At 46.7% G+C, this 22,755-nt stretch overlaps 3 protein-coding genes and 2 non-coding genes across 6 annotated transcripts in view; 3 read left to right on the plus strand and 2 right to left on the minus strand.

The window, feature by feature from the left end:
* The window catches only part of Trim66 (tripartite motif containing 66), a 66,186-nt gene extending 59,364 nt beyond the window's left edge, over positions 1 to 6,822 (minus strand). For both annotated transcript variants that reach the window (XM_021168448.2, XM_029480142.1), the window contains exon 1: positions 6,776 to 6,822. In XM_021168448.2, coding sequence (XP_021024107.1) covers positions 6,776 to 6,808 — 33 coding nt within the window. In that variant the 5' untranslated portion in view covers positions 6,809 to 6,822. The remainder of the gene's footprint in view (positions 1 to 6,775) is intronic.
* Positions 6,823 to 9,344: 2,522 nt separating this feature from the next.
* On the plus strand, positions 9,345 to 11,908 carry Rpl27a (ribosomal protein L27a). Its single transcript, XM_021167417.2, has 5 exons — positions 9,345 to 9,447; positions 9,810 to 9,873; positions 10,142 to 10,217; positions 10,677 to 10,851; positions 11,737 to 11,908. Exons 1-5 carry the CDS (start codon positions 9,445 to 9,447, stop codon positions 11,863 to 11,865), a joined length of 447 nt encoding a protein of 148 aa, XP_021023076.1. The 5' UTR covers positions 9,345 to 9,444; the 3' UTR covers positions 11,866 to 11,908.
* Positions 10,344 to 10,475, plus strand: LOC115031618. Its single transcript, XR_003837293.1, has one exon. It is a non-coding gene; the product is annotated as a small nucleolar RNA SNORA3/SNORA45 family (small nucleolar RNA).
* LOC115031617 lies at positions 11,413 to 11,543 on the plus strand. Its single transcript, XR_003837292.1, has one exon. It is a non-coding gene; the product is annotated as a small nucleolar RNA SNORA3/SNORA45 family (small nucleolar RNA).
* A 2,066-nt stretch (positions 11,909 to 13,974) lies between the features above and the next one.
* St5 (suppression of tumorigenicity 5) overlaps positions 13,975 to 22,755 on the minus strand; it is a 91,364-nt gene continuing 82,583 nt past the window's right edge. The window contains exons 14-18 of the mRNA XM_029479581.1: positions 19,950 to 20,101; positions 16,210 to 16,448; positions 15,534 to 15,773; positions 15,258 to 15,344; positions 13,975 to 14,690 (exon numbers count right to left, since the gene is read on the minus strand). Coding sequence (XP_029335441.1) covers positions 14,656 to 14,690; positions 15,258 to 15,344; positions 15,534 to 15,773; positions 16,210 to 16,448; positions 19,950 to 20,101 — 753 coding nt within the window. The 3' untranslated portion in view covers positions 13,975 to 14,655. The remainder of the gene's footprint in view (positions 14,691 to 15,257; positions 15,345 to 15,533; positions 15,774 to 16,209; positions 16,449 to 19,949; positions 20,102 to 22,755) is intronic.

Consider the following 22,755-nt stretch of genomic DNA (forward strand, 5'->3'; position numbering starts at 1 on the left):
CAGAGCAGTGATCTACATGAGGTGAGAAGGCAATCCTGTTCAACACAACTCGGCAGCTGGTGTTGGTTCAAACTTCTAGAATCTGAAACTAAGCAGTTCTTAAAGGTATATTTAAGAAAACAGTACAATTTGAAAAAAATTTTCCTGGTATAACACAATCCCATGTACATAAGGAGGCAATAATTACATTGAATCTTATCTCAAAGTACATGTCACTTCTTCCATAAAGATTGGTTCTAGATATAGGCTACATGTGTTATCTTAAGGGCCTAAAGCAACGGTTGGTTCTCAACCATCCCAAAGCTTCGACCCTTTAATATAGCTCTTCATATAATTATTTCATTGTTGCTACATCATAACGGTAACTTTGATACTGTTGTGAATTGTAGTGTAAATATCTGATATGCAGGATATCTGATACGTTATCCCTGTGATAGGGTTGTTCTACCCCCCAAAAGGGGTTATGAACTCTATTGAAAGCCTTGGGCCTAGAGGGAAGATCTGGGGTTGTCTCTGTCATACAGAAAGCCTTAAGGTCATCTAAACTATTGAGTGTTTCCAGTCCTCCTTGTGGGAGCCCAGAAGATCCCCTGGACATGCAGATAGCACAAGGATCATCTAGGCTTTAGCTACCTCCATTCCCAGCCTTCTGGGTGGAAAACAGATTATACTTTTTTTCCCTTGAAACATCCCCGGTTCCCCCAGTGCTATCTGTGAGCCAAGGCTTCTTTGTGCTCCCAATAGGATGGACTTTCACTCCCAGTCCTGTGGGCCCCATCCAGGCAGTTCTTTCCTAAAAGTAGCCAGAGAGACTCCAGTAGAGGCAAGGGGGTCTCTTAGCAGGTTTAAATGTGTGCATGAGTTGACAACATTAGATCAATGGTTCTCCAACTTTGTGGCTTGAAATCCACTTTTTCCCCTTAAGATAGTGCCTCATTTTATAGCTCTGGCTGGCCTAGAACTCACTATGTAGATCAGGCTAGCCTCAAACAAATAAGAACTGCCTGCCTCTGTCTTCAGGGGGGTGGGATTAAAAACATGCTCCACCATTCCCAGCTGCTCAATACAACTGTCCAGGGACTTCCCTTTCCAGAATCAGCACGCTGAGGCACCAGTGCAACTGTGGTTTTTAAGGTGGCTTAATCTGGCAGCAGAATCTGGCAGCTCTGTCTACGTGATACTGACTTTGCAGTCATGAAGGATGCCAGAGCAAAGAGCTGTGGAGGTTTGTGTCAGGGTAACTGAAGGACAGAGACCAAGGAGTCCCTGAGAGACCAGTGCATGAAGCTGTAAGGTGAAGTCTAATTTGTAATGGAAATCCCAGTATGTTGCCGATTCCAGAACCCTGGGAGTTTGCCCAGGAAAGCTACAGCCGTGAAGAGGAGTGTGTGCTACTGCAGGTAGCAGAGTTGGAGAGACAGGACTACCCAAGCCCTCTGGAGTCAAGGTGATTCCAACAGAGGTTGGACACAGAGCTGCAGAATGAGAGGTTTGTCCTGCTGGGTTTCAGCTTTGGTCTGACCTTTTCTTGGTATGTTCCACTTCAGCCTTCTGGAATGGAAATGTGTAGTCTGTGTCACCATACCCAGACATTATATGTTCATAGAATGCATTTGTTTTCATTTTCTAGAGGCTCACATTTAAGGATTCGTCCTGGGTTTCAGCAGAGACTTTGTTCTTTGAACTACTGAATGATGTTGAGACTGCTAAAGACCATGGGGACATTTGAAGATAGTGTCACTGTTGCATTATGAGATGAAAATGAAATTTCAAAGGCTGTGGTTGAGGATCAAGAGGACAGGGTGTGGGAGTGTTGTGTTAAGTTTCACTGTCCACTTGAGAAGATTTAGAATCACCAAGGAAACACACCTCTGCAGTGAGGGTGTTTGCAGAATGGTTTCCTGAGCAGAGAAGACTTCCTGAACATGGGTTACACCATACCATGTGGCCCTGGACTGGAGAAGAGACAATATGACCTATGCATCAGACTCACCTGTCTGACTCCTGACTACAGGTGAAATGTGACTGATAGCGTTATCTATGTTAATCCAGGAAAAAGATCATGTTAGTACTGTTAGGAAAAATTTTTGAACTTATGAACATAAGGGGTCCCCTCAGGGTCTACAGGGCACACTTAGAGAAGCTGCTACATCAGACTTCACATGATAAGCCTGGACTCTGGGAGGTGAGACCATCGCCAGTGAGCACTGTGCAAGCTGTGGAAAGAGATAGCTTCTTCGCTCTTGTTTTCAGAGGGTGAGAGGTTTAAGGCATAGCTAGGCAGGGCATTTCTGAGGCTAGGAATGGTGAGGAGAGCCTTCTTATCCCTCTCCTCTGTTGCTCTTCCCTGTAGCTTGGGAAGTTTCTTCCTGACTAAGGAGTTAGTTTGGAAGATTATACCTTAGCCAGGGATGCCATATTCTAACTTCTACAAGAAGCACGGCTTCCTACATAAAGTTTCCACATATATGAATCTGTGTCCAGTGTTACCAAATCTTAATTTTTTTTATTTTTTATTTTTGGATTTTTCTAGGCAAGGTATCTCTGTGTAGTCCTGGCTGTCCTGAAACTTGCTCTGTAAACTAGGCTGGACTTGAACTCAAAGCTCTGCCTGCTTCTGCCTCTCGAGTACTGGGATCAAAGGCATGTGCCACCACTGCCTGGCTGTCTTTTTTCAAAACACCAGAATCTAGGTTTTTATTTGCACTTTAAAATGTTGAGACTGGGGAGATGGCTCAGTAGGTAAAGTCACTCCTAAGCAGGCATGAGGGCCTGAGTTCAAATCTCCAGAGCCCATGTAAAAGCTGGGTAGAGAAATCTGTGCCTATAACTACAAGGCTGGGAGATAGAGACCAGCAGACCTGGGGAGATCACTGCCAAACTAAAAAAATGAGGCGAGGAAGCCATTGAGGAAACACACATGTCCACATACATGCATATAACACAGACAAACAGACAGACGGACACACACACAGAGAAACGTCAGCTATTTCAGTCATCTCTTATCATTGTAACCTGAAATAATCTCATTACATATGGAAAGGGTCTGCTTTGACTCAGCATTAGCAGCAATCCCAGAGTGTGGTCAGGTGCACTGGAGTCTGGGAGGACTACACCTTGAATGACCTAAAGGCCCCCCACGAGGCTCCATGCCTCACAGGTCCCATCACACCCCCAACTGCACAAGCTGGGGAACATTTAGTGCTGGGTACGATGGTGCAAACCTTTAATCTCAGCATTAGAGAGGGCAGGGCATCCTGGTCTCTAAGGCAAGTTCCAGGCCAACCACAGCTACATGATGAGATTCTGTCTCAAAAAAGCAAAACAAGTGGCCAGAGAGATGGCTCAGCACTTAAGAGCATTGGCTGCTTTTCCAAAGGTTCTGAGTTCAATTCCCAGCAACTACATGGTGGCTCACCACCATCTGTAATGGGATCTGATGCCCTCTTGCGGCACAGGTGTGCATGCAGATAGAGCACTTATACATAAAATAAATAATAAATATTTTTTTAAATTAAAAAATAAATCCTAAAAAAAGAAACAAACAAAACAATAGCAACAACAAAGATCCGAGATATAGAAATAATGAATTAAGTTTTAAAAGAATAAGAAAACACCCTGGCTCAACACATACCAGCAGCATTCCACCATGGGGAACCCTAAGCTAAACAAAACTCCAGCTAAACAGTGTGGCAGGAGGGGAACCCTCGCATGCAGCACTGCCTTGCCACAGGCCACCTGCCTTAACATCACAGTGCATCTGGAGATCTGTGGTAAGGGAACAGTTGCTGGACGTCTTTAACCTTCTGAGGAATGATGTGGCAAGCCACTCCACATCATACTGGGGTGAGAATCCCAAAGACTGCTTGCTTGGGTAAGTTCGAATTATCATCAAAAATAGTGTTTATGTCTGTGGGAAAGTGAGTGAGAAACGCTGGCGGGAATACACACTCTGCCAGACTGACTAACACACATTTTCTGTTTGTTTGCTGGATGTCTTAGATACAATCCTGTGGCCACAGCTCTATCGTATGGCTTTCTCGTCTCTGATTACTATTCTCTCTTGCCCTAAGCCCTGGCATGTATGTATAGTGTCAGTACTGAGTGCATACACCAAATCACTCGTGTGCTATCAGTTTGTGAAGAGAATGACTGAGTGATACTTTTTCATTCAAAGATTAAAAAAAAAAAAAAAAAGATTCAAGGCAGCCATGCTCTTTCTTCCTAGAATTCACAGAGCAGGAAAATGAACTCACGCTTCTGTGTTCTCAGGTACTGAATACTGTGAAATTAAATTTAAAACATGGAGACTTAAGCCTGTCTTGTTTGTACTGTTTGATAAGCTGGTTTCTTAGACATGAGAATTCTTTCCTTCGTGTTTCACTATATTGGACTTGAATGGCAGGACTTTCTATCTCCCTGTCCCACAAACGTGTCGGAAACCGTGCTGGAGTGTAAAGTCAGTACAGTTACAGTAAATGTCAGGCGGTCCGGGAAGATTTAAAACAAACACATTCCAACATAGGAAAGAAACGTGACTAGAAATCCCAACCCCCAAATCCTGTTTGTTTGTCTTTTGCTTTGTGCTTTAGAAAACTCCACCTGCCAGGTGTGGTGGCACAGGACTCAGGAGGCAGAGGCAGGCAATCTCTGAATTCTAGGCCAGCCTGGTCCACAGCGTGAATTTCAAGACAGCAAGGGCTACACAGAGAAACCCTGTCTCAGAAATGAAAAGAAGAAGGAAAGAAAGGAAGGAAGGAAGGAAGGAAGGAAGGAAGTCAGTCCTTTCGCCTATGGATTTCCCTGCACCCTAAATGCTATAATCAAAACCTACTTAAAGAGCTGACAAAGCTCTGAGCATTGGGAAGCTGAGATGGAATTAGAAATTGTACACACTGTTGGCATACAAATTGGTTCAACCTATCTGAAAAAAAAATAGAATCATAAAATGAATCATAAAAATGTTCATACCCTATAATCCAGGAATCTCTCTCCTGGGATTTTATTCTAGACAAGTTATTGATCAAAAGAAAAAAGTCCATTATACAAAATGCTCACTGTACCTTTGTCTCTAACAACAAAGAACTAAAACACAAGAACAAAATACACAAGATGGCTTAGTATGTTATAGCACATGCCGAAGGCAAATTACACTTCAGCTGTGGAAAATAACCTGAAGCTGAGATTACAGCTCAGTGACAGTGCTTACCTAGAATGCTCAAGGTGCCAGGTTCGATTCCCAGCACCACAAGAAATAAAATGAGCCAATCCTTATTCCTGGGCAATGATACAGAAAATGATGTGGGGATCTGGAGATGGCTCAGTGGTTAGAGTCCTGGCTGTGAAAGCCTGCAGATGACTCCTAGCACCCACATATTAAAAAAAATCCATAAACAGCCGTGTATGACTGTAATCTCTGGGGGGATGAACATGGGTGAATCCCAGGCACTTGATGGCCAACCAAGCCTAGTCAAAACTGTGAGAGACCTTGTCTCAAGGGAATAAGGCAGAGAGCAAAAGATGACACCTAAAAACAAACTATTCCTCTGGCCTCCATGTATATACATACATACATGCATACTCTCCATACACACACAGAGATTAACATACTGTCATCATTAACTCTGCATATAGTCCGTTACCATCTAAACATGATCTGAAAATTGACATAAAGTTTTGTGAGACTATGATTTGAGATGTTTATCCTCCTTTTTTCAGAACTTCTTTTCATGTTGTTTTTTTTGTTTTAAAAGATTTGTTTATTGTATTTATATGAGTGCACTGTAGCTGTGTTCAGACACAACAGAAGAAGGCATCAGATCTCATTATGAATGGTTGTGAGCCACCATGTGGTTGCTGGTAATTGAACTCAGGAACTCTGGCAGAGCAGTCAGTGGTCTCACTGAGCTATCTCTCCAGCCCCTCATGGTGTATTTTTGTCCCATCATATGTGTACACACACACATATATAATGTATATACATTTAAAAACACTTGTAGACTAAATATGGACTTCCAAGTTTTTGTACTTCTCACTATGTAGCCTTGGTTGGCCCCAAATGCATAAAGATCCACCTGGTCTTGCCTCCCCAGTACTTAGACTAAAGACCTGTGGTATGACAGGCCAGTAGTCTCCTTTTAGAAGGAGAGCAACATAAGCTTTTCTAATATCCAATTAAAGATGAGAGCAAGAAGATAAGGCATGGGGCTGGAGAGATGCCTCAGTGCTTAGGAGAACTGGATGCCCTTCATCCAGAGGACCCAAGTTCGCTTGTCAGTGACCTCACTGGGTGGCTCACACACCTGTAACTCCAGTTGGATCCCGAGGATCCAACATCATCTGACTTCTCAACAGCACACATACATATAAATGAAAATATATCCCTTAAAAAAAAAGGAAGAAGGCCAGACAGTGGTGGCGCACGCCTTTAATCCCAGCACTTGGGAGACAAGAGGCAGGCGGATTTCTGAGTTCGAGGCCAGGCTGGTCTACAGAGTGAGTTCCAGGACAGCCCTGAGAACACAGAGAAACCCTGTCACGACAAAATTAAAAAAGAAGAAGAAGAAGAAGAAGAAGAAGAAGAAGAAGAAGAAGAAGAAGAAGAAGAAGAAGAAGAAGAAGAAGAAGAAGACAACGAAGATGATGACAATGATGGGTCTGGAAGTGTTCATACTTCCAAGAACAGCTGCTGTCTGAAGTCCTAAGGAAAATCAGGAACCCTGAGAGAAAAGGAAAGAGTGTGTTGCCAGGACCAGAGGAGAGATCTGAGATTTACCTGCCTCCCCAGGCGGCCGCTGCCTGGCACCATCTCTCTTTGCCTCATTCCACAAGTGTCGTCTGAGCCCTGAACCTCCAAAGTAAGTAGCTCAAATGCCTGTGATGTCACAAGGCTGTGATATACTTCATAGAATTGTCACAAGGGACAGTTCTCATGTATCACGTTCAAGGTTGTGTCCAGTGGCGAGGGAGAGGTGACCTAATGTCTTAACATCTGGCTACTATTCAACTTTTCAGATAAAGAGCTGAGCCTTCTCTGTTTTGTCGGGGCTGGTAGACCTGAAGAAGCTGACTTTGCTGAACGAGCACAGGAACCATGAATCAATGGGCTGGCTGCCTAGAGAGGAAGAAAGGGAGCTGTCTAGAAAACCCCAGCTGGACAAATTCCCCAAACATTCCCTCTACTCTAGAGATCAGACTATCACTAAGACTACTGGGTAAGGTTCAGACAGGTGTCCCAAGGAGAGGATGTAGCTCATCTATAACCAAAGCACTTGGCAAACTATTCAGAAACAGGATTCTAGTTCTGCCCTTTGCCCTGACTTGATACTTGCTCCAGGTCCCATTAAAATTCACTTAATGTTACCCTCTATTCCCAAGGCTCTTCCTAGCTAGCTTCCTAATGGCAGTTTCTCCCTAATGGCAGTTTCTCCCTAATGGCAGTTTCTAAGTAATTTGGCTCATTCCTTGAACATACGGGACAGGAGCAGGTCTCTTCTTAAATTTTGATCCCAACTCTCAAACCTCTCTTTCTGCTAGACTTAGGCAGTATATGATTAATGCCTGTGAGGTGAAGGAGAGATGAAGATCATAGTGTTGTGAGGTTAAAAAGGGAGTGGTCACTGAGATTAAAACCGGGGAAATCTGGAGAGGGAAGGGTAAGGCTAGGTCCTGGCTCTGTACCCTACCAACTTTATAACCTAGGACAAGTCACACAGTTCTGCTGTGTCTTTTGTCTCATGGAAAAATGAAGCTAGATTTTGTAAATTTCAAGGCACTCTGAAGATGTTGGGGGGTCTTACCATTGTGGCCTGGAGTGCTATTGGAAGTAGTAGAATATTAAGGTAGTTCCTCTACTCTTTAGAGTTCAGAAAGAGTTGGTCATGATGGTACATGCTTAAAAGCTCAGAACATGGGAAGCTAAGACTGGAAGATCAAAAGCTTAAGGTTAGGGAAATCAAGAGTGGTACTGGGATACTAGCAGTGAAGACACATGGGTAGTTCTAATATTTGTCCTTATAACAGAAAATGATAGTCCTCAGCCCTCATCAAGGAAACCTCTCTTTGCAACAGGCAGAAAGAAACTGATACAGAAAGCTATAACCAATCAAAATGGAGAGGTGTGAAGTCCAGTCCCACTGGATAAATCTGTAAAACAACCCCTCCACCTAAGGCTTAGGGACCATCTCGAGGGAAAGACTGTAAGAGCCAGAGATCAGAGGCTTTACTGTGAAATTGTTTGTCCTAGGAGTGTCAGAAGCCACACCCATAGTCTAACCAACAGGACTGCCTGAATAGGAGCTGAACAAGGACAGCCATAGATATGCCCACACGTGAAAGTTCGAGACCATCATGCCTAGCCAACCGATTAGGAGTGTAACTCCAGCAGTCAGGAGGTACAAGGCCAGCCTTGGCTTCAGAGTAAGACCCTGTCTCAAAACAAGCAAATAAAAAATCTTGAGGAAATGGTGTGGCTAAAGCCAAACTGCCCAGATTGTAATGGACTAAACACTGAACAAGAAGCTAGCAGACAGACAGGATTTGCCCACTCTGCTTTCTGGGAGTTTGGCCTATGAAAGGAAAAGGAACGGGTCCTAATAGAGATGAGAACTTACAGTATTTTGACTAGAATATTCTTTAGTTTAACGGATCAAGTCAGAAAATATAAAACAGATTAAGGGGTTAGAATCTTGTGCACAAGTGGACCACTTTTGTTAGCAAGCAGGCTACACGCCAGGAACTCATGGATTTAAAGAGAAAACACAAGAAAAATTGCCCAGTCCTGAACCCTTAGAGAATCTGGGCTCTATCGGGAAGAAAAATGTAATTTAGCAATTAGAATTACAAGTGTGATGGTTCGAGTAGACAAGTAACAAAACAGGTCCAAGAAGGTCCATATGGGAAATGCTTGTATGAGGAGCACGCTGGGCTGGGAACCTCGGGTCCAGAGGACTAAAAGCGTACCAGCCAGAGTCTGGAGAAAATTCAAATGTGATGTTTATACAGAATAGTTACAGAATCTAGATCCCTGAAACACAGAACCTGTTCAAATTTGACAGGACATGAAGAGAGGACAAGAGCAAAAGAGAAGGGCAGTGTCCCTTTAAGGGACGTCAGAGGCCCTGCGGAAGTCTTGCAGATGCTGAGCCACCGCCATTGCTGCCCGGAGACAAAAACCAACAGCACCAGAAAAAGAGCAGTGCACTCCGGCCGGACCCGCAGCGGCACTCGAATAGGACGGAGCTACCCGGGCTTCCGGGGGCGGGTGTCACCGGTTCACCCCGCCCACCCACACAGAAAGGAAGAGGCGGGCGCCGGGAGCCGTGACGTCAGGAGCCCTTTCCCCAAGCCGGCCTCCTGGCCGGAAATGAAGCATTGGTCCCGCCCCCGCGCCTGCTACCTCGCGAGACTTCGTGAGCTCCTCCCTTTTCCCTTTCTGCCATCGCCATGGTAGGTCTTCTCTTGGCCTCCGCTCCATCGCGGAGGGTCGGGGCTCTGTTTCCCAGCCTTTCGGCTGCTTGCTCTGGTCCTAGTGGATTTCCATGGCTGGGCGTAGCCTGCGGGGCGGGATGACCCACTCGGGTGTGGGGCGAGGAACGTGGGCCCGCGTGTTCCGATCGCAGCTAGGATCGCGTGGACGCGCGGGCCCGGGCGGCTGAGCACGCTCCGAGTCCCGGCCTCGGCTTGGCCGATGCTCCAGAAGGCAAGTCCTCGTGTGCAGGCCTGATCCGGGCATGCAGGCGTTGCTGCGCTCTCCCCGGCCTCCTCATCCTCTAAGCAGGCCTAACCACTTTACTGTTTTCCCCACGCAGCCATCCAGACTGAGGAAGACCCGGAAACTCCGGGGCCACGTGAGTCACGGCCACGGCCGCATCGGTAAGTGTGCGCCTCCTCGGCGTTTGGCCTTTGGAGTTTTGTTGGAAAGTAGACAGCCGTGAGTGGAAGGAAACACTTTTTGCAGTTCCCCTACTTTATGTTGGTAGCGGGGTGAGAATTAAACACATACCGCTGGGATGTGAAATGCCGAAAATGTTCCTTCTATCCCCGAGTCTTGATAAATCAGGCTTAGAAACGGCTGGTAAACTTAGAGCAGGAACAAGGGCGTGTGAGCAGCTAGAAGTCACGTTGCTTTGTCTGCCGACAGGTAAGCACCGCAAGCACCCAGGTGGCCGCGGGAATGCTGGAGGCATGCATCACCACAGGATCAACTTTGACAAATAGTGAGTGTTTTGGAAGTGGGGGCGGAAGGGGTGAATTAGGACAGTTTCTCCCTGGAAGCGGGCTCCTTACCATTTGGTATGACTAGCTTTAGCAAGTGAACGCTGCACGTGAACTGAGGGGACCTGTCCGAGGCTAGAGTCACGCTCAGGTATTGCTTGTTGCCTTAGTGTGCTTAAGTCCTCGAAGAATAACTGCTGACCTTATTCACTGGCTGTGTGGACTTTCTGGCACAGTCAGTCACCAGGTTAGTGACATGTCAAGTTAACCCATTCAGAGTTACGTTGGACCCTATTTAGGGAACCCTTTAAGGAGTGGGGGTGCTAGTGAGTGACCTGACTTTTAGTTCAAAAACTGTATCTGGTGCCTGCTGTGTCAGTGTTTACAATAGTGAACACTTAACAACTACAAAGATAAGTTTTCTCAGTGAGGCTCTGAAGATGGCTGCCTTCCCTCCCCAGTCACCCAGGTTACTTTGGGAAAGTTGGTATGCGGCATTACCACTTGAAAAGGAACCAGAGTTTCTGCCCAACAGTCAACCTGGATAAACTGTGGACGTTGGTCAGCGAGCAGACGCGGGTCAATGCAGCAAAAAACAAGACTGGAGNTGCTCCCATCATTGATGTTGTTCGATCAGTGAGTAAACTGACTTGCCATTCGTTTTAAAAGATTTTATGTATATGAGTACATTGTCTTCAGAGAAAAACAACAGAAAAGGGCATTGGATCCCATTATGTATGGATGGTTGTGAGCTGCCATGTGGTTGCTGGGAATTGAACAAAGGCTCTTAGAGTTGTTGCAGGTAATTGAATTGGCCACATGCTAATAAGTCTTCCTCTGTTTGGTCCCCACTTGTTGAGTGAGAATTCAGAAAACACATCCAGCAAATAATTGTTTCCATTTCTAACAGGTTTGTTTTTTTTTTTTAATTTAAAAACTTAAGTTTTAGGTATATAGTTGGTCCAGAATGGTCTTAAGGCACAGCCTGGCTTTTGCAGGTTAAAGTGTTGATTATTTAAGGCCCTATATTGTTTTTTAAAGTACACCCACCCCTATCCCTCTGCGCCCCCCCAAAAACACCAGCCTAAGTGCAGAGACTCAAACCACAGGGAGGCTTTCATGAGCCCATCATTCCTAACCTATATTTTACCATATTTGGTAGGGTGTAGCTGGTCAGGAGTGGCGGGTATGTATTTGGCCGAGGCTAGAGTCACATCCTGACATGGTACTTGTCCTGGTGTGCTACAGTTCTCGAAGAGAATCTACTGGTCTTGATTCATTGGCAGGGGCCTTCAGTGTCCCTTCTAGTACCCAGATCAGAAACATGGCCTATCTGGGATAGCATATGCTATACTCTCAGAACTATGGAGGTGCAGTTGGTGAATCTCTATGATGCCATATTGATCTACATTTGAGTTAGAGGCCAGGCTTTACATATCTGAAAAGGGGGAATAAGTCAAGTCCTACCTGAATCTTGGGGTGTTAGGTGTCTGATATATGTTGTGAATCTTTCTATTCTAGGGCTACTACAAAGTTCTGGGCAAGGGAAAGCTCCCTAAGCAACCTGTCATCGTGAAGGCCAAATTCTTCAGCAGAAGAGCTGAAGAGAAGATTAAGGGTGTTGGAGGTGCCTGTGTTCTGGTGGCTTAAAAGCCACGCCGGAGGTTAATTAAATGCTAACGTTTTCCATGTGGTCTTTGCATCCTTCCTTGTCTGCATGTTGGGAATCTGCCTAACATTCTAGGAAGATATGAGGTGTGGGCCCTCGAGAGTCACTCAGTCTGTGGGAATAAATGTAGCCCAACTTTACACAGATGTAAATTCCTACATCCCTGTGTGCTCTATGTATGGGTCTTGATAATCAAAGAATTGATGAATGCCATTATTTTCAGTCCGAAGTGAAGAAACCTGATCTCATAAAATCCCAAGGACCAGAAATGAGATGGGTTTTCCTGAAAATCTAAAGTTCTTGAAAAACCTTGCCATCCAGATTGCTAGCAGCTGCCTGGCTTTGTAAGCTTACTGTGANGGACAGGTAGCTCAGGATGACTGGTCACTTAATACTGGACAGATTAGCATGGAAAACTTAAGGGAGGAGGTAGTAGGTTCCATCCAGCTTCACTTGGTTGGTGGCATCTAGGTGTTGTTCCAAGGGAGCATGCCTACCTGCAACAGGACATCACTGGTTGGGAATACTGTAGAACCAGAGCTGTGACCTTTTTAACTATTAGAAAGATGAAACTTTATGTAAAGAGTACCTTGGAGTAAATAAATAAAACCCAAGATCCTGATTATCTACATCTTTAAATCTGGAACATTAGACCAAAGTTAACTTGAGTTTCTAGGGAGTAGATTGTGCGTGCTTAGTACTGGTGCTGCTTTAGTAGACAAGTACATATTAAGAGGCAATAGAAGTTGGGTCACTTAATACTGAAAAATTCATTTTGAGATGTTTTTTGGGGGAAAAGCTTCTGGCTCTAGAGATAATACTGTATGTCACCCGTAGTGCTACTACCCCTAGTCCAGATGATGTATCTTGTTTATGGGTGGAGGATGATTGACATGCAATGTGGCAGTCAGGACAATTACAGGGTCTGTAACGTGACAGTTGTATATGTAACCACAGTAATTCTATGTAAAGGTTTAGGCATGTGGCTGCATTGTTATTTCCTAAAGCATGTATTTAGACAGGTTTTTTTAATACTTATTATACTAAGATGTAAGTTATTTTGGCTGTTGAAGAGTTGGATGTGATAGGCTTGAGAATTAGGGAGTTCAGATCTTGTGTGAAGGAACCTGGAGAGCCTTTAATACATTCTGCCAGCCACACCCCAGGCTTGCACTGCCCACACCACCCAAGCCTGTATACTCAAGGATGTTCCTGCCTGCATGTATGTCAGGAGCTCTTGGAGGCCAGAAGGGCACTAGATGCTCTGGAGATGGAGTTACAGGTGCTTGTGGGTGCTCGGAACTGAACCTGAATCTTCGGAAGAACAGCCAGTGTTCGCTGACTTCTTCAGTCCTTAGGTGCACTATTGTAAAATTCATGAAAGTTTTAAAACATGTTTACACTCCAGTCTGCAGTCGGGAGTGGGGACAGGCAGAAAGGAGAAGCACCTTTAGGGAACTGGGTGTTTTTCCTAAGGCGTCTACTCTTGTCAGGAAGCCCAGGCTGAAGGCAACAGCACCCAAGTCATGGATTTTCTGGTAATCTCAAGAAAATCTTGCCTTCCCAGGAGACAAAGCCTCCACCATGGGCATCAGTGGAAAAGAAAAGGATAGGAAGAAAACTCAGGATGAGACCCTCATTCAAATACGTTAGGGTGCTGCAAGGACAACAAATGTTATAGTTCCGCATCCTGCCAAACTATGTTCTGTGAAGGCCTTGGTAGGAAACCTAAGTAAAGCCCTTGTTCTCTCTCCTCCTCCTTCCCTAGAATGTAGTTGAACTTCTGGATACACTTCAGTGTAAAAGAAACCTGAGGGTGACATGGAGGAGTCATTGGCAGTGGAGCAGGGAGTCTAGGCCTAGTGAGAGCAAGGGGCAGGGGCAAAGAGCATCCTTCCCATCACTGGAAACACCCTAATCAGTGGCTACCAGAGAAGGAAGCTAAATGGGAACTGACAGGTCCTGTACCTTGAGAACTCATGTTCAGGGATGGCCAGGAACCCAGCCCCTTTGTCATGGCGTCGCATCTAGATTCACCTGGGTTGGAGAGAACTGTAGAAAGTGAAAGGAACACAATAGGACTCTTCAGCCAAAATGAATGTACAGTTTATTGAGAACATCTGTGAATGGTGGAAGGAGAAATGCCCTGTACCGCATCATGGCCACCACTGACGGGAGCTCCACTTCCCATGACTCACTGACCATGTCAGAGGATGGAAGGAACAAGGACCAGGCCCAAGTGCCTGGTTCTACATTGCAAAAAAGGGCAAAGTGATCCTTGCCTTTCAGAAACAAGAGGCTGGGGAACTACTAAGAAGAAAAAACTCTAGATTTAAAAACAACCAAAAAAAAAAAAAAACCCAGTCCTCTTATACGTAATTAAGACAGCACCTGCTCTCCAGGGCCCATGACTGGCAGCAGGGCCTCAGGCAGACAGGCCAGAAGTCTCGAGGAAACGAGTGGTTTGGCTGAGACAGTCAGCTGCACATAATTGGCCAGTCACCAGCACCCAGCAAGACTCCATCCAAGCTCAGACAAGGCAAGAAAGCACCTGGCCCTTTGGGAAATATACAAATATTTACCAGATTCTCTTTGCTTGTTACAAAAACAGGAAAGCTTACAGCAGATTATTTACAAACAGTATCCTGGACTATGGTGAAGGCGGAGGTGGGCTCTGTAGAAGCAAAGTAGCCGCAGCATCCCACAGGGTCCCAGGCTGGGCCTCTCCCTGGGCTCTGCAAAGCACTAAACTCTGCTACCGGAAAAGGCATTTAATTCTTCTTGTGGAGGAACTTCATCTTGTTGCCTGTGGGACGGAGAGGGCAAAGGTGAGGCTGTCTCATGATCCCCTTTCAACACCCATGTTCTCTCCTAGCCTCTCTTTTCCTTGCAAAAAGCATCAGTTTGACAGACAGGAATGACAGCTCTGATAAGGTAGGGAAAACATAACTTAGGACACAGAGATCAGCCACTGTGTGACTTTGGGCAACACCCCACATCTGTGGCTTGTTGCCTTTAAAAAACAACAAAAAACCCCTGCTATGATTCTGCAATTACACTAGCTGAGGTCCCTGAAGGACTGAGGTTTTACAGAACTGGCATTAAACACTTGTGTATATTACAGCTAACAAGGATGAGTGGCACTCAACTCATGAACTTAAGAGATGTACAGTGAAAACAACAACAAAACAAATTATGGTCGAATCTGTGGCTCCCTTTTGTGAATCTTGTGCCAAATGCTCTTAGAGCAGTAGCTGCTTACAGGATTTCCTCTTGCTCTGTCTACAGCCTCTATCATATTGCTGGCCTAGATTCACAGTATTTTAGGGAACAGCACCCCCCTGGCTACCTTCATTAGTAACAAATAACTTACCCAGGCCACGGAGAAACTTGTTCATCCCGCTCTGCTCAGTGTCAGGGAGCTCTTCTAGATACTGTTCCACTCTCTGCTCAAAGAGGCCTGAGAAAGATGAACGGCAGGTACGAGAGAGAGAAAAATGGTGACATGAGTGTTTGATGGACCACACAGTGTAGATACAAAAGGGATAAGGCAGACATCTAGTCTACTAGTTGGCAGTTCATTACAATGACCTAGTTATACTGAGTCTAGAGAAGCCCCCAGCTCCCATCCCAGTGCCTGGGACCTTACCCTTGGCTCGACACTTCCTTAGCTCCCTGTCTTGGATGAAGCCAGCAAACATCTGAGATTCCATAAAAACTTCAAGAAAACGGCGGATACTTTTGGAGGCCACAGACTTGCGGAAGGCCTCTCGCTGAAAAGCCCTTTCCCCCTTCTCACTGTGTGTCAGGAAGAGGGAGTAGTGACCCACAGTCTCCACAAAGAACCGGATAAACACCTCTGACACAAGTCCATTGAGGGTATTACATTCTAGAAGGGAAAAGAACAGTCACATTCAGCCCAAGATTCTAGGAGGCCGACCTCCCAACAGCTTCTAACCAGCACTCACAACTGTCTTTGTGCTTAAGAGCTGTCACCTAGCTATGAGCTCCTGGAGGTCAGAAGCTGCTCTAAGCACAGAAGTTGGCAAATACTTCCCAGAAATTGGAGACCAAAGCATCACCTTTCCCACATCCCTCACAAGTGAGGGCAGTGGCTTGAAACAAGGCCTAAGAGGGAGGACTGATTCATTTCCTGTCACCGAGAAATCTGTGGTGACATGTTTCGGGGCAGAAAAGGCACTAGGCCTAACTAGAGTGACCCAGCTCCTACACCTAGGCTTCATCAGCCAGAAAGGGCCCAGTGCACAGTACAGATTTCAAGGTCTGTGAAGTCCAGACTCAAAGCAGGAAGAGTCTACCCTCACCATCATCAGAGTCACTGTCAGAGTCCTGGGAGATCAGCTCATTCTTCCTCTCCAGAGCCTGCTCCAGAGCCGCTTGTAACTTTCTAGGTAACAGTGTGTCCTCATCATCCATCTGCAGAAGGAGAAGACAGCAGGGGTGACGGCACTGACGGGGTGCCAGGCCCCAGCTCAGAGAGCTTCTAACAGCATTGACACTATTATCACCCTTGCATAATGAGCGAGCACAGGAAGGTTTGAAACTTGCCCAAGTTACAGATTAAAGAGCAGCAGCTAATTCTTTGGACACTGTGGCCTGGACCATGCAGGATCTCCTACCCCATCTCCCTTATCATCCTACTTTCACTCAGGTGGGAAGTACAGTGAGCTTGGCGCAGGGAGACCGGCCTAACCTATACTGAGAATGCTATTCCCAATCCATACTCTGGTGCAGGGGCTGCATCCTGGTGCTTTAACCTGGGGAGTCCTTAGTTATAGCAGTGGTTTGTAATAGGCTGTCTGTTCCCAAAGGGGACCTGCTAGGTCATGCTCCTTTATGGGAAGCCAAGAAGACTCCATGATTAACGAGGGCTTTTTGCAGCAATGACTGTGAGCCTTTATATTACGAAGCACATTCAGTGGTGTTTATAATCCCTAGAATATCTCTAGAGAGGTGTTATCTGATGGGAGCACTGGCTCAGAGAAAATTTCAGGTCCATTTTCTGTTTTTAGATTATATGCTCAAACACATCTCTTTGAGACTATCTCAAAAGAAAACAAACAAAAACAAAACAAACAAACACACACGTATCACTCAGACAGAGCCCAAAGGTGAGTATTCAAACTTCCAGGTCTTATTCTTTCACACTGCTACCCAGAAAAGCTGGGTGTGGTGATACACGTCTATAATCCCAGCACCCAAGAGAACTATCACAGGTTCCTTCACACATATATGCTTGCACACTCACCCCCAGATGAGATGGTGGGAGTATTAGCTCAGGCTAAGAAGCACAACGGAACTTATCACAAAGCTCCAGTGTGCAGGAGCTGGAAAACCCTGCAGAAGTCCCTCAGGCTGTTCCACCTTTCACAGCTGTGTTCTGTGGGATGCCCAGTTTGTCATAAGAGGCAGCCAAGACGACAACCAGTTTTGCCATCTTCTAGCCCAGTACTGCTCTGCCCTCTGGCTTTCTATTTCTTTCTCCTTAGCTGGTAACAGTGATCTGACTGAAGGGAGAGTGCAGAAATCAGGAGGTGTGCGGTGGCCTATATCATTCTCAGGTCTCATTGGGGTCATCCCTTTCTTGTCCTGGAGGGGGCTCCAGGCCTCCACACCATGGAATCCACAGGGCTGGCTACAGGAGCCCGATGACCAAAGGGAAACCAGGAGGACAAGCACAGTGGGGCAGACCTGAAGTTCACAGGCAAAATGGAGTGCACACACCCAGCTTCTGGTGTGTGGCACCAGCAGACACAGGCACAGCTAGCCTGCCAGGAGACAAGCCAAAGCACCTCCAGACAAGCCAAGTGCTGTGACAAGCACTGCAGAAGCGGCTAGCTAGAGGCTTATAACCGATGATCATCTGAACCCTGCCTGGACAGCACAGCAAGGCCTACATTTAAGAAAAGACCTTCCACTTAGGGACCACATCACAGATGAAGATACAAAAGGCCTAGAGCCAAGCTCACTTTAAACCTCATTTTCTTTTGCATTAGTGGACCTCACTCATCACCCAGAAAAACTCTGGGTCCCCTGGGCCCATTGATACATAACTAGCATTTAGGAGACTGAGATTCGTGAGTTCCTAGCCAGCCTGTGTGCTACAAAGCATAGCAAGTTTGGGATCATTCTTGGTTATGTTGTGAAGTCTACCCCATGCCCAAAAAGTATCTGGGCTCTCCCTGGGATGCTGTAGCATGGACTCACACATTTACACCTAATCCCCTGATGGAGACAAAAAGTAAGACCTATCTATTACAAAAAGCAATCCCTGCTCCTTTTCTCTAAGGCAATGACAGTCAGCCAGGCCCTTGTGTGACTAACTTGTCACCTAATGGGCACCAAAAATACTGCTGTGCCTGGAGACCTAGGTGCCCAGACCCTGAAAGCCATTCTCCTGAGGACAGCAAGAAAGTAATTTGGGAAAGATCGGGTAAAGATCTGCTTCAATCCAAGGGACACACTGATCTTCAAAAACTACAAAAACATCTCTAGTCTTAGCTGCCAGACTGGGCCCCTTTACAAAGGCAAGATAGGCCTTGAAATACCTAGAGAAGTAATTCTCAACCTTCTTAATGCTATAACCCTTTAATACAGTTCCTCATGTTCTGGTGACCCCAAACCATCAAGTTATTTTCACTGCTACTTCATGATTGTAATTCTGCTGTCATGAATCATAATGTAAATATGTGTGTTTCCTGTGGTCTTCGACAACCTCTGTGAGAAGGCTTTTTGAATTCCCAAAGGAGTTGCGACCCAAGGTTGAAAACAGCTGACCTAGAATTCGAGAGCTCCACAGCTATGAAAGGAGTATGAGAGAGGCAGCCTTCATTTCCTAACTCTCATCGTCCTTGGAAAAGTGGGCAGCTCAGCAAGGGGTAGTGGCACCCACTTCTAATATCAAAGTCAGGAATGGAGCCCAAGGACTGCAAGGTCAAGGCCTGCCTGGGCTACACAGTGAGCTCCTGTCTCCAAACAGCAACCACCATTTCTGCCCATTGCCTGAGAGCAATTGGGAGAGTTCCTCTTTTCAGCTACCTCCTTGTGCATACAGAAGTAAGTACACCAGGGATTTGGTACCCACCAGAGGAGAAGCCAGCAAGAGCTTGTACTGCCCTCCTCTTAGCACCTGACACAAGACACAACACAGCATGCAGCTTAATGACTAAGCTAAGTGGCAGCACACATACAATGCTAGAAAAACTACTGCCTTGACTTCTTTGATCAGAGTGACACGTTATCCCCAGCTTTCCATCCTCTCCCTGCATGCACCCTATACGCTCTTAAACAAAACACCTCAGCTGCTGGGAACTCATTCCTCTCTTCCTAGATGTCTCAGGTCTGTGATCATCTCTTTTACACCCTATGGTCACCAACAGATCTCTACCTCTAAAAGTGCCCATCTGTTGGACCAAGTCTTATGGACCCATCCAGCTCTTCTTCCTCAAACTGTCCTAAGCTCTCTAGACCTCCAGTATCTGAATCTCCTTCTTCCCTCCCCCCTCCCTCCCCCGTCCATCTGTCTGTCTGTCTGTCTGTCTCTCTCTCTCAACTGTAACCTCTGTCCTACACATCTCTCAAGGCCCCATCTTGTCCTTCTCCACAGCTCCCTGGAACTCGGATTATTTCTACCCACCACTTCTGCATGTTTCCCTCAGCCAGTCCCTACAGAATAACTTAGCAGCAACCCTTCCTGGAATCCATGACCCCTGAAACTCTGCATTCTGCACAGGCAGCTTGGCTGGAGTTGCTTGCCACTTACCGTCTCCATACAATTGTTCCCGCACCTGTACATACATGGCCATTGCACAGGAAGTGTCCCTCTTCCAAGGGACAAGTCCTCAACAGGGTTCTCAATCCTACTATCCAACCCCTTTCCACAGGTCTGCTAACCCTTCTCTATGTCATATTTACCGTGACAATGCACACACAGAAGTGGGTACTCTAATACCACAATGTGTGGGATATACGAAGACTTGTAAAAATTTGCCGAATTCATTAATGGATATGCCACCCGCTCCCTCCTTCCTTGCCTCCTGAGCCCTACCTGAGCTTATCTGCTACAAAAATGACTCTGCGTTCCAACAGCAATGAGGCAAAGATTCGGATAAGCTGACGCACACTGAGGCAGGTGAAGAGACACTCAAAGTCCACGTGCTCCAGGCGGGAGTCCATAGGCCGACGCAGCTCTAACACCTGGAGGGAAGTAAAGGCAGGGCAGAAGCAGGCTAGGAGAGAGCCCAGACTGCACACACAGTGTCTGCTGGCTACTCTTCCTTTCAGCCTTCTCCTTCCAAGGCTTCCAATCCTCTTACGATGCAGGAGACCCAGGCTCCCCTTCCTTCTGATTCTAGCTCTGCTCCTAGCAAACGCCCAGCCTTTGGGCAGGAGGGCTAAGTGTGAAGATGGGAAGGCACTAGGGACCAACATAAGCTCTGAGGAAAGTAGGGAAAGCTAACTGCTCCCATGGATATGAAGAACCAGGGAGTCACACAGCCCCATTTGCACGAGTCTCCTGCCTTCTTTCCCATCTCCTTCAGCACACTGACCAGACCCACAATCGACCACTGCTTTCTAGACCACAGGAAGAATCCAGTACTTAGGAGTGCTGGCCTCTACCATGTCTGGAGAGACAATGCTGTTGTCCTTGTTGCCATGTCCCCTCCGTTTCCTATGACAGTTTCCTTCCGATGGCTGTCCTGCCATCCTGCCCCTTATCTCTACCACCATAAGCCCTGTGCTAAGGATAGGAAAGGTCTGGCTATTCCAAGGACATAGGACTACCTTTATGAAGCCAGGCCTACCTGTATTCTCGAAGGACTACTCACTCAGAGGTCTATGTAACAGCTCCCAAAGCCCCTTCCCTGGAGGCATGGGTGTGTGTGTGTGTGGGGGGGGCTACAAGTGACCTCCGCAGTGAGAGGAAGACTTGCTAACTCTTCATCATCTGTAGAGCAGCAGTGATACGCAGGCTTCCTGAGAGCTGCGGGTAAAAAACTATCCCGTGCGGCCATGTGGTGTCAGCTAACCCCCTCAAGGGGCTTGCACCAGGTGTCTCAACTGGTCTTGCTTCAGATCTGCTCCAGCCACTTACAGAGCCTCATTTCTCATCTCTAACTTGGGTTACTTCCAGTCCCCTAAGCACTGTTTGATTTTGCAAGTGAAGGAATTCTTAGCTCAGTATTCACCCTGGGTTCTGAAAAACATCAACAGGGATGAAGGGGGCTGCAAGAGCTGTGTGCACTGTTCTCCTTGACAGGTATAAACCCCAGGAAGATCAGAACAATGAAGAGGAAAGCCTAAGTGCTTGATGGGCACAGGCTGAAGACATGCCATAGCAGCTAAGTCAGAACCCTGTACCTTACCTAATATCTGTCCCCATCCTAAAACAAGACAAAACAACTCTGTAGCCCTGCCTCCTGGGAGCCCTGCAAGCAGCCAATAAGTGCTACTCTTCAGCTTCCAGCCTCTAGCCCCCAACCCCATGCTCCCCCTGCCTCTAGGGGCTGAGAATCTGACAGCAGCATAGTGGGACAGCCCACAGATAGCAGTAGGAAAGAAGGGCATAGTGAGATCTGCAGAGAAGGCAGGCGCTGCATCTAGGGTGAGAAGCTGGCACCTATCCACTTCTGGGCAGTTTCTGAAAGTCTGAGGTGTCTTACAGTACGAGTGACTTGGATTCTGTAAGAAGGAAATGTCTTTAAAGCAAAACCAAGAAGACTCAGGGGATAGGAAGTAGCCCTGGTCAGAGAGAAGTAGCCAGGCCTAGGAGGTGACCTAGGAGGAGTAGGAACTGAAAAACTCCAGCTGTCAAGGCAGGGTCAGCTATCCTGCCAATCATCAAACTCCAAGTCTCACTAACCCCAGGATATGTAGAGACTCTCAGGGAGATGCCAACAGGCATGTGTCACTGCCTGCACAGCTCTGTGACTCTGAGGTCGGTCCTCCCACTCTGTGGCAGCTGTTTTCATCTTCCCACCTCTTACTCTGAGACGCCCCCTTCTTCTCTACTCTCAGCCATCTCCTGAGAATCCAAGTCTACAAGCCACCATCTTCCCCTTCCTCTCCTAACAGAAGAAGGCCTCCATGAAGATCCCTGCCTGCACCTTCTGGTGACAGTTGGCTGCTTCTGGGGACAGTTGGCTGTCCTTCCCTCTTCTGCATTGCTAATGTCTTCACCCAGGGCCAATTCCAGCAGCATGCAAACAGCCATCTTCTATAACACCTTCCTACCCCTCTCACCCTGGCCCCCGCCCTCAGCCCCACTTACTTTCTCCTCCACCCACCTCCTTGGTCTCCTCAAAGCCACGCCCCAGAAGAGCAGTCTACCTGAGTTGTCTGAAACCGTTACTTCTCCACTCCCCCAGGCACCCCAGGCTTCATCTAGAGTCTGTTCTTTGTCAGTGCGCCTTGCTGCACCCCTGTGGTACCTGCCTGGTACATTACTCCTTATTCCTCATGGCTCCCTTTCTTTGGCTTCTCAGCCACTGCCTCTCCTTATTTCCTATTTTCCAGCCTTAGAGTTGCTACCTCTCTATCACGGGGCCTCTACTTGGGGTTTTCTCAAAACTTGGCTTTCATTTCATCCCTATCCATATACTTTGTTACTATTGTCTCATGGGTACCTCAAACTTAAATTAAAAGACAGAACTCTCCTTCTTGTCCTTCATAAGCTCTCACATTAAGATATGGCGCCATTACCCACCCTGTTCCCTCAGACAGAAAGCTGGAGGTTGGACTTAAGAACCACTGTCATGCCGGGCGGTGGTGGCGCACGCCTTTAATCCCAGCACTTGGGAGGCAGAGGCAGGCGGATTTCTGAGTTCGAGGCCAGCCTGGTCTACAAAGTG

This window comes from Mus caroli, chromosome 7 (assembly GCF_900094665.2).
Source record: "Mus caroli chromosome 7, CAROLI_EIJ_v1.1, whole genome shotgun sequence".
In the NCBI taxonomy this organism is placed as follows: Eukaryota; Metazoa; Chordata; class Mammalia; order Rodentia; family Muridae; genus Mus; species Mus caroli.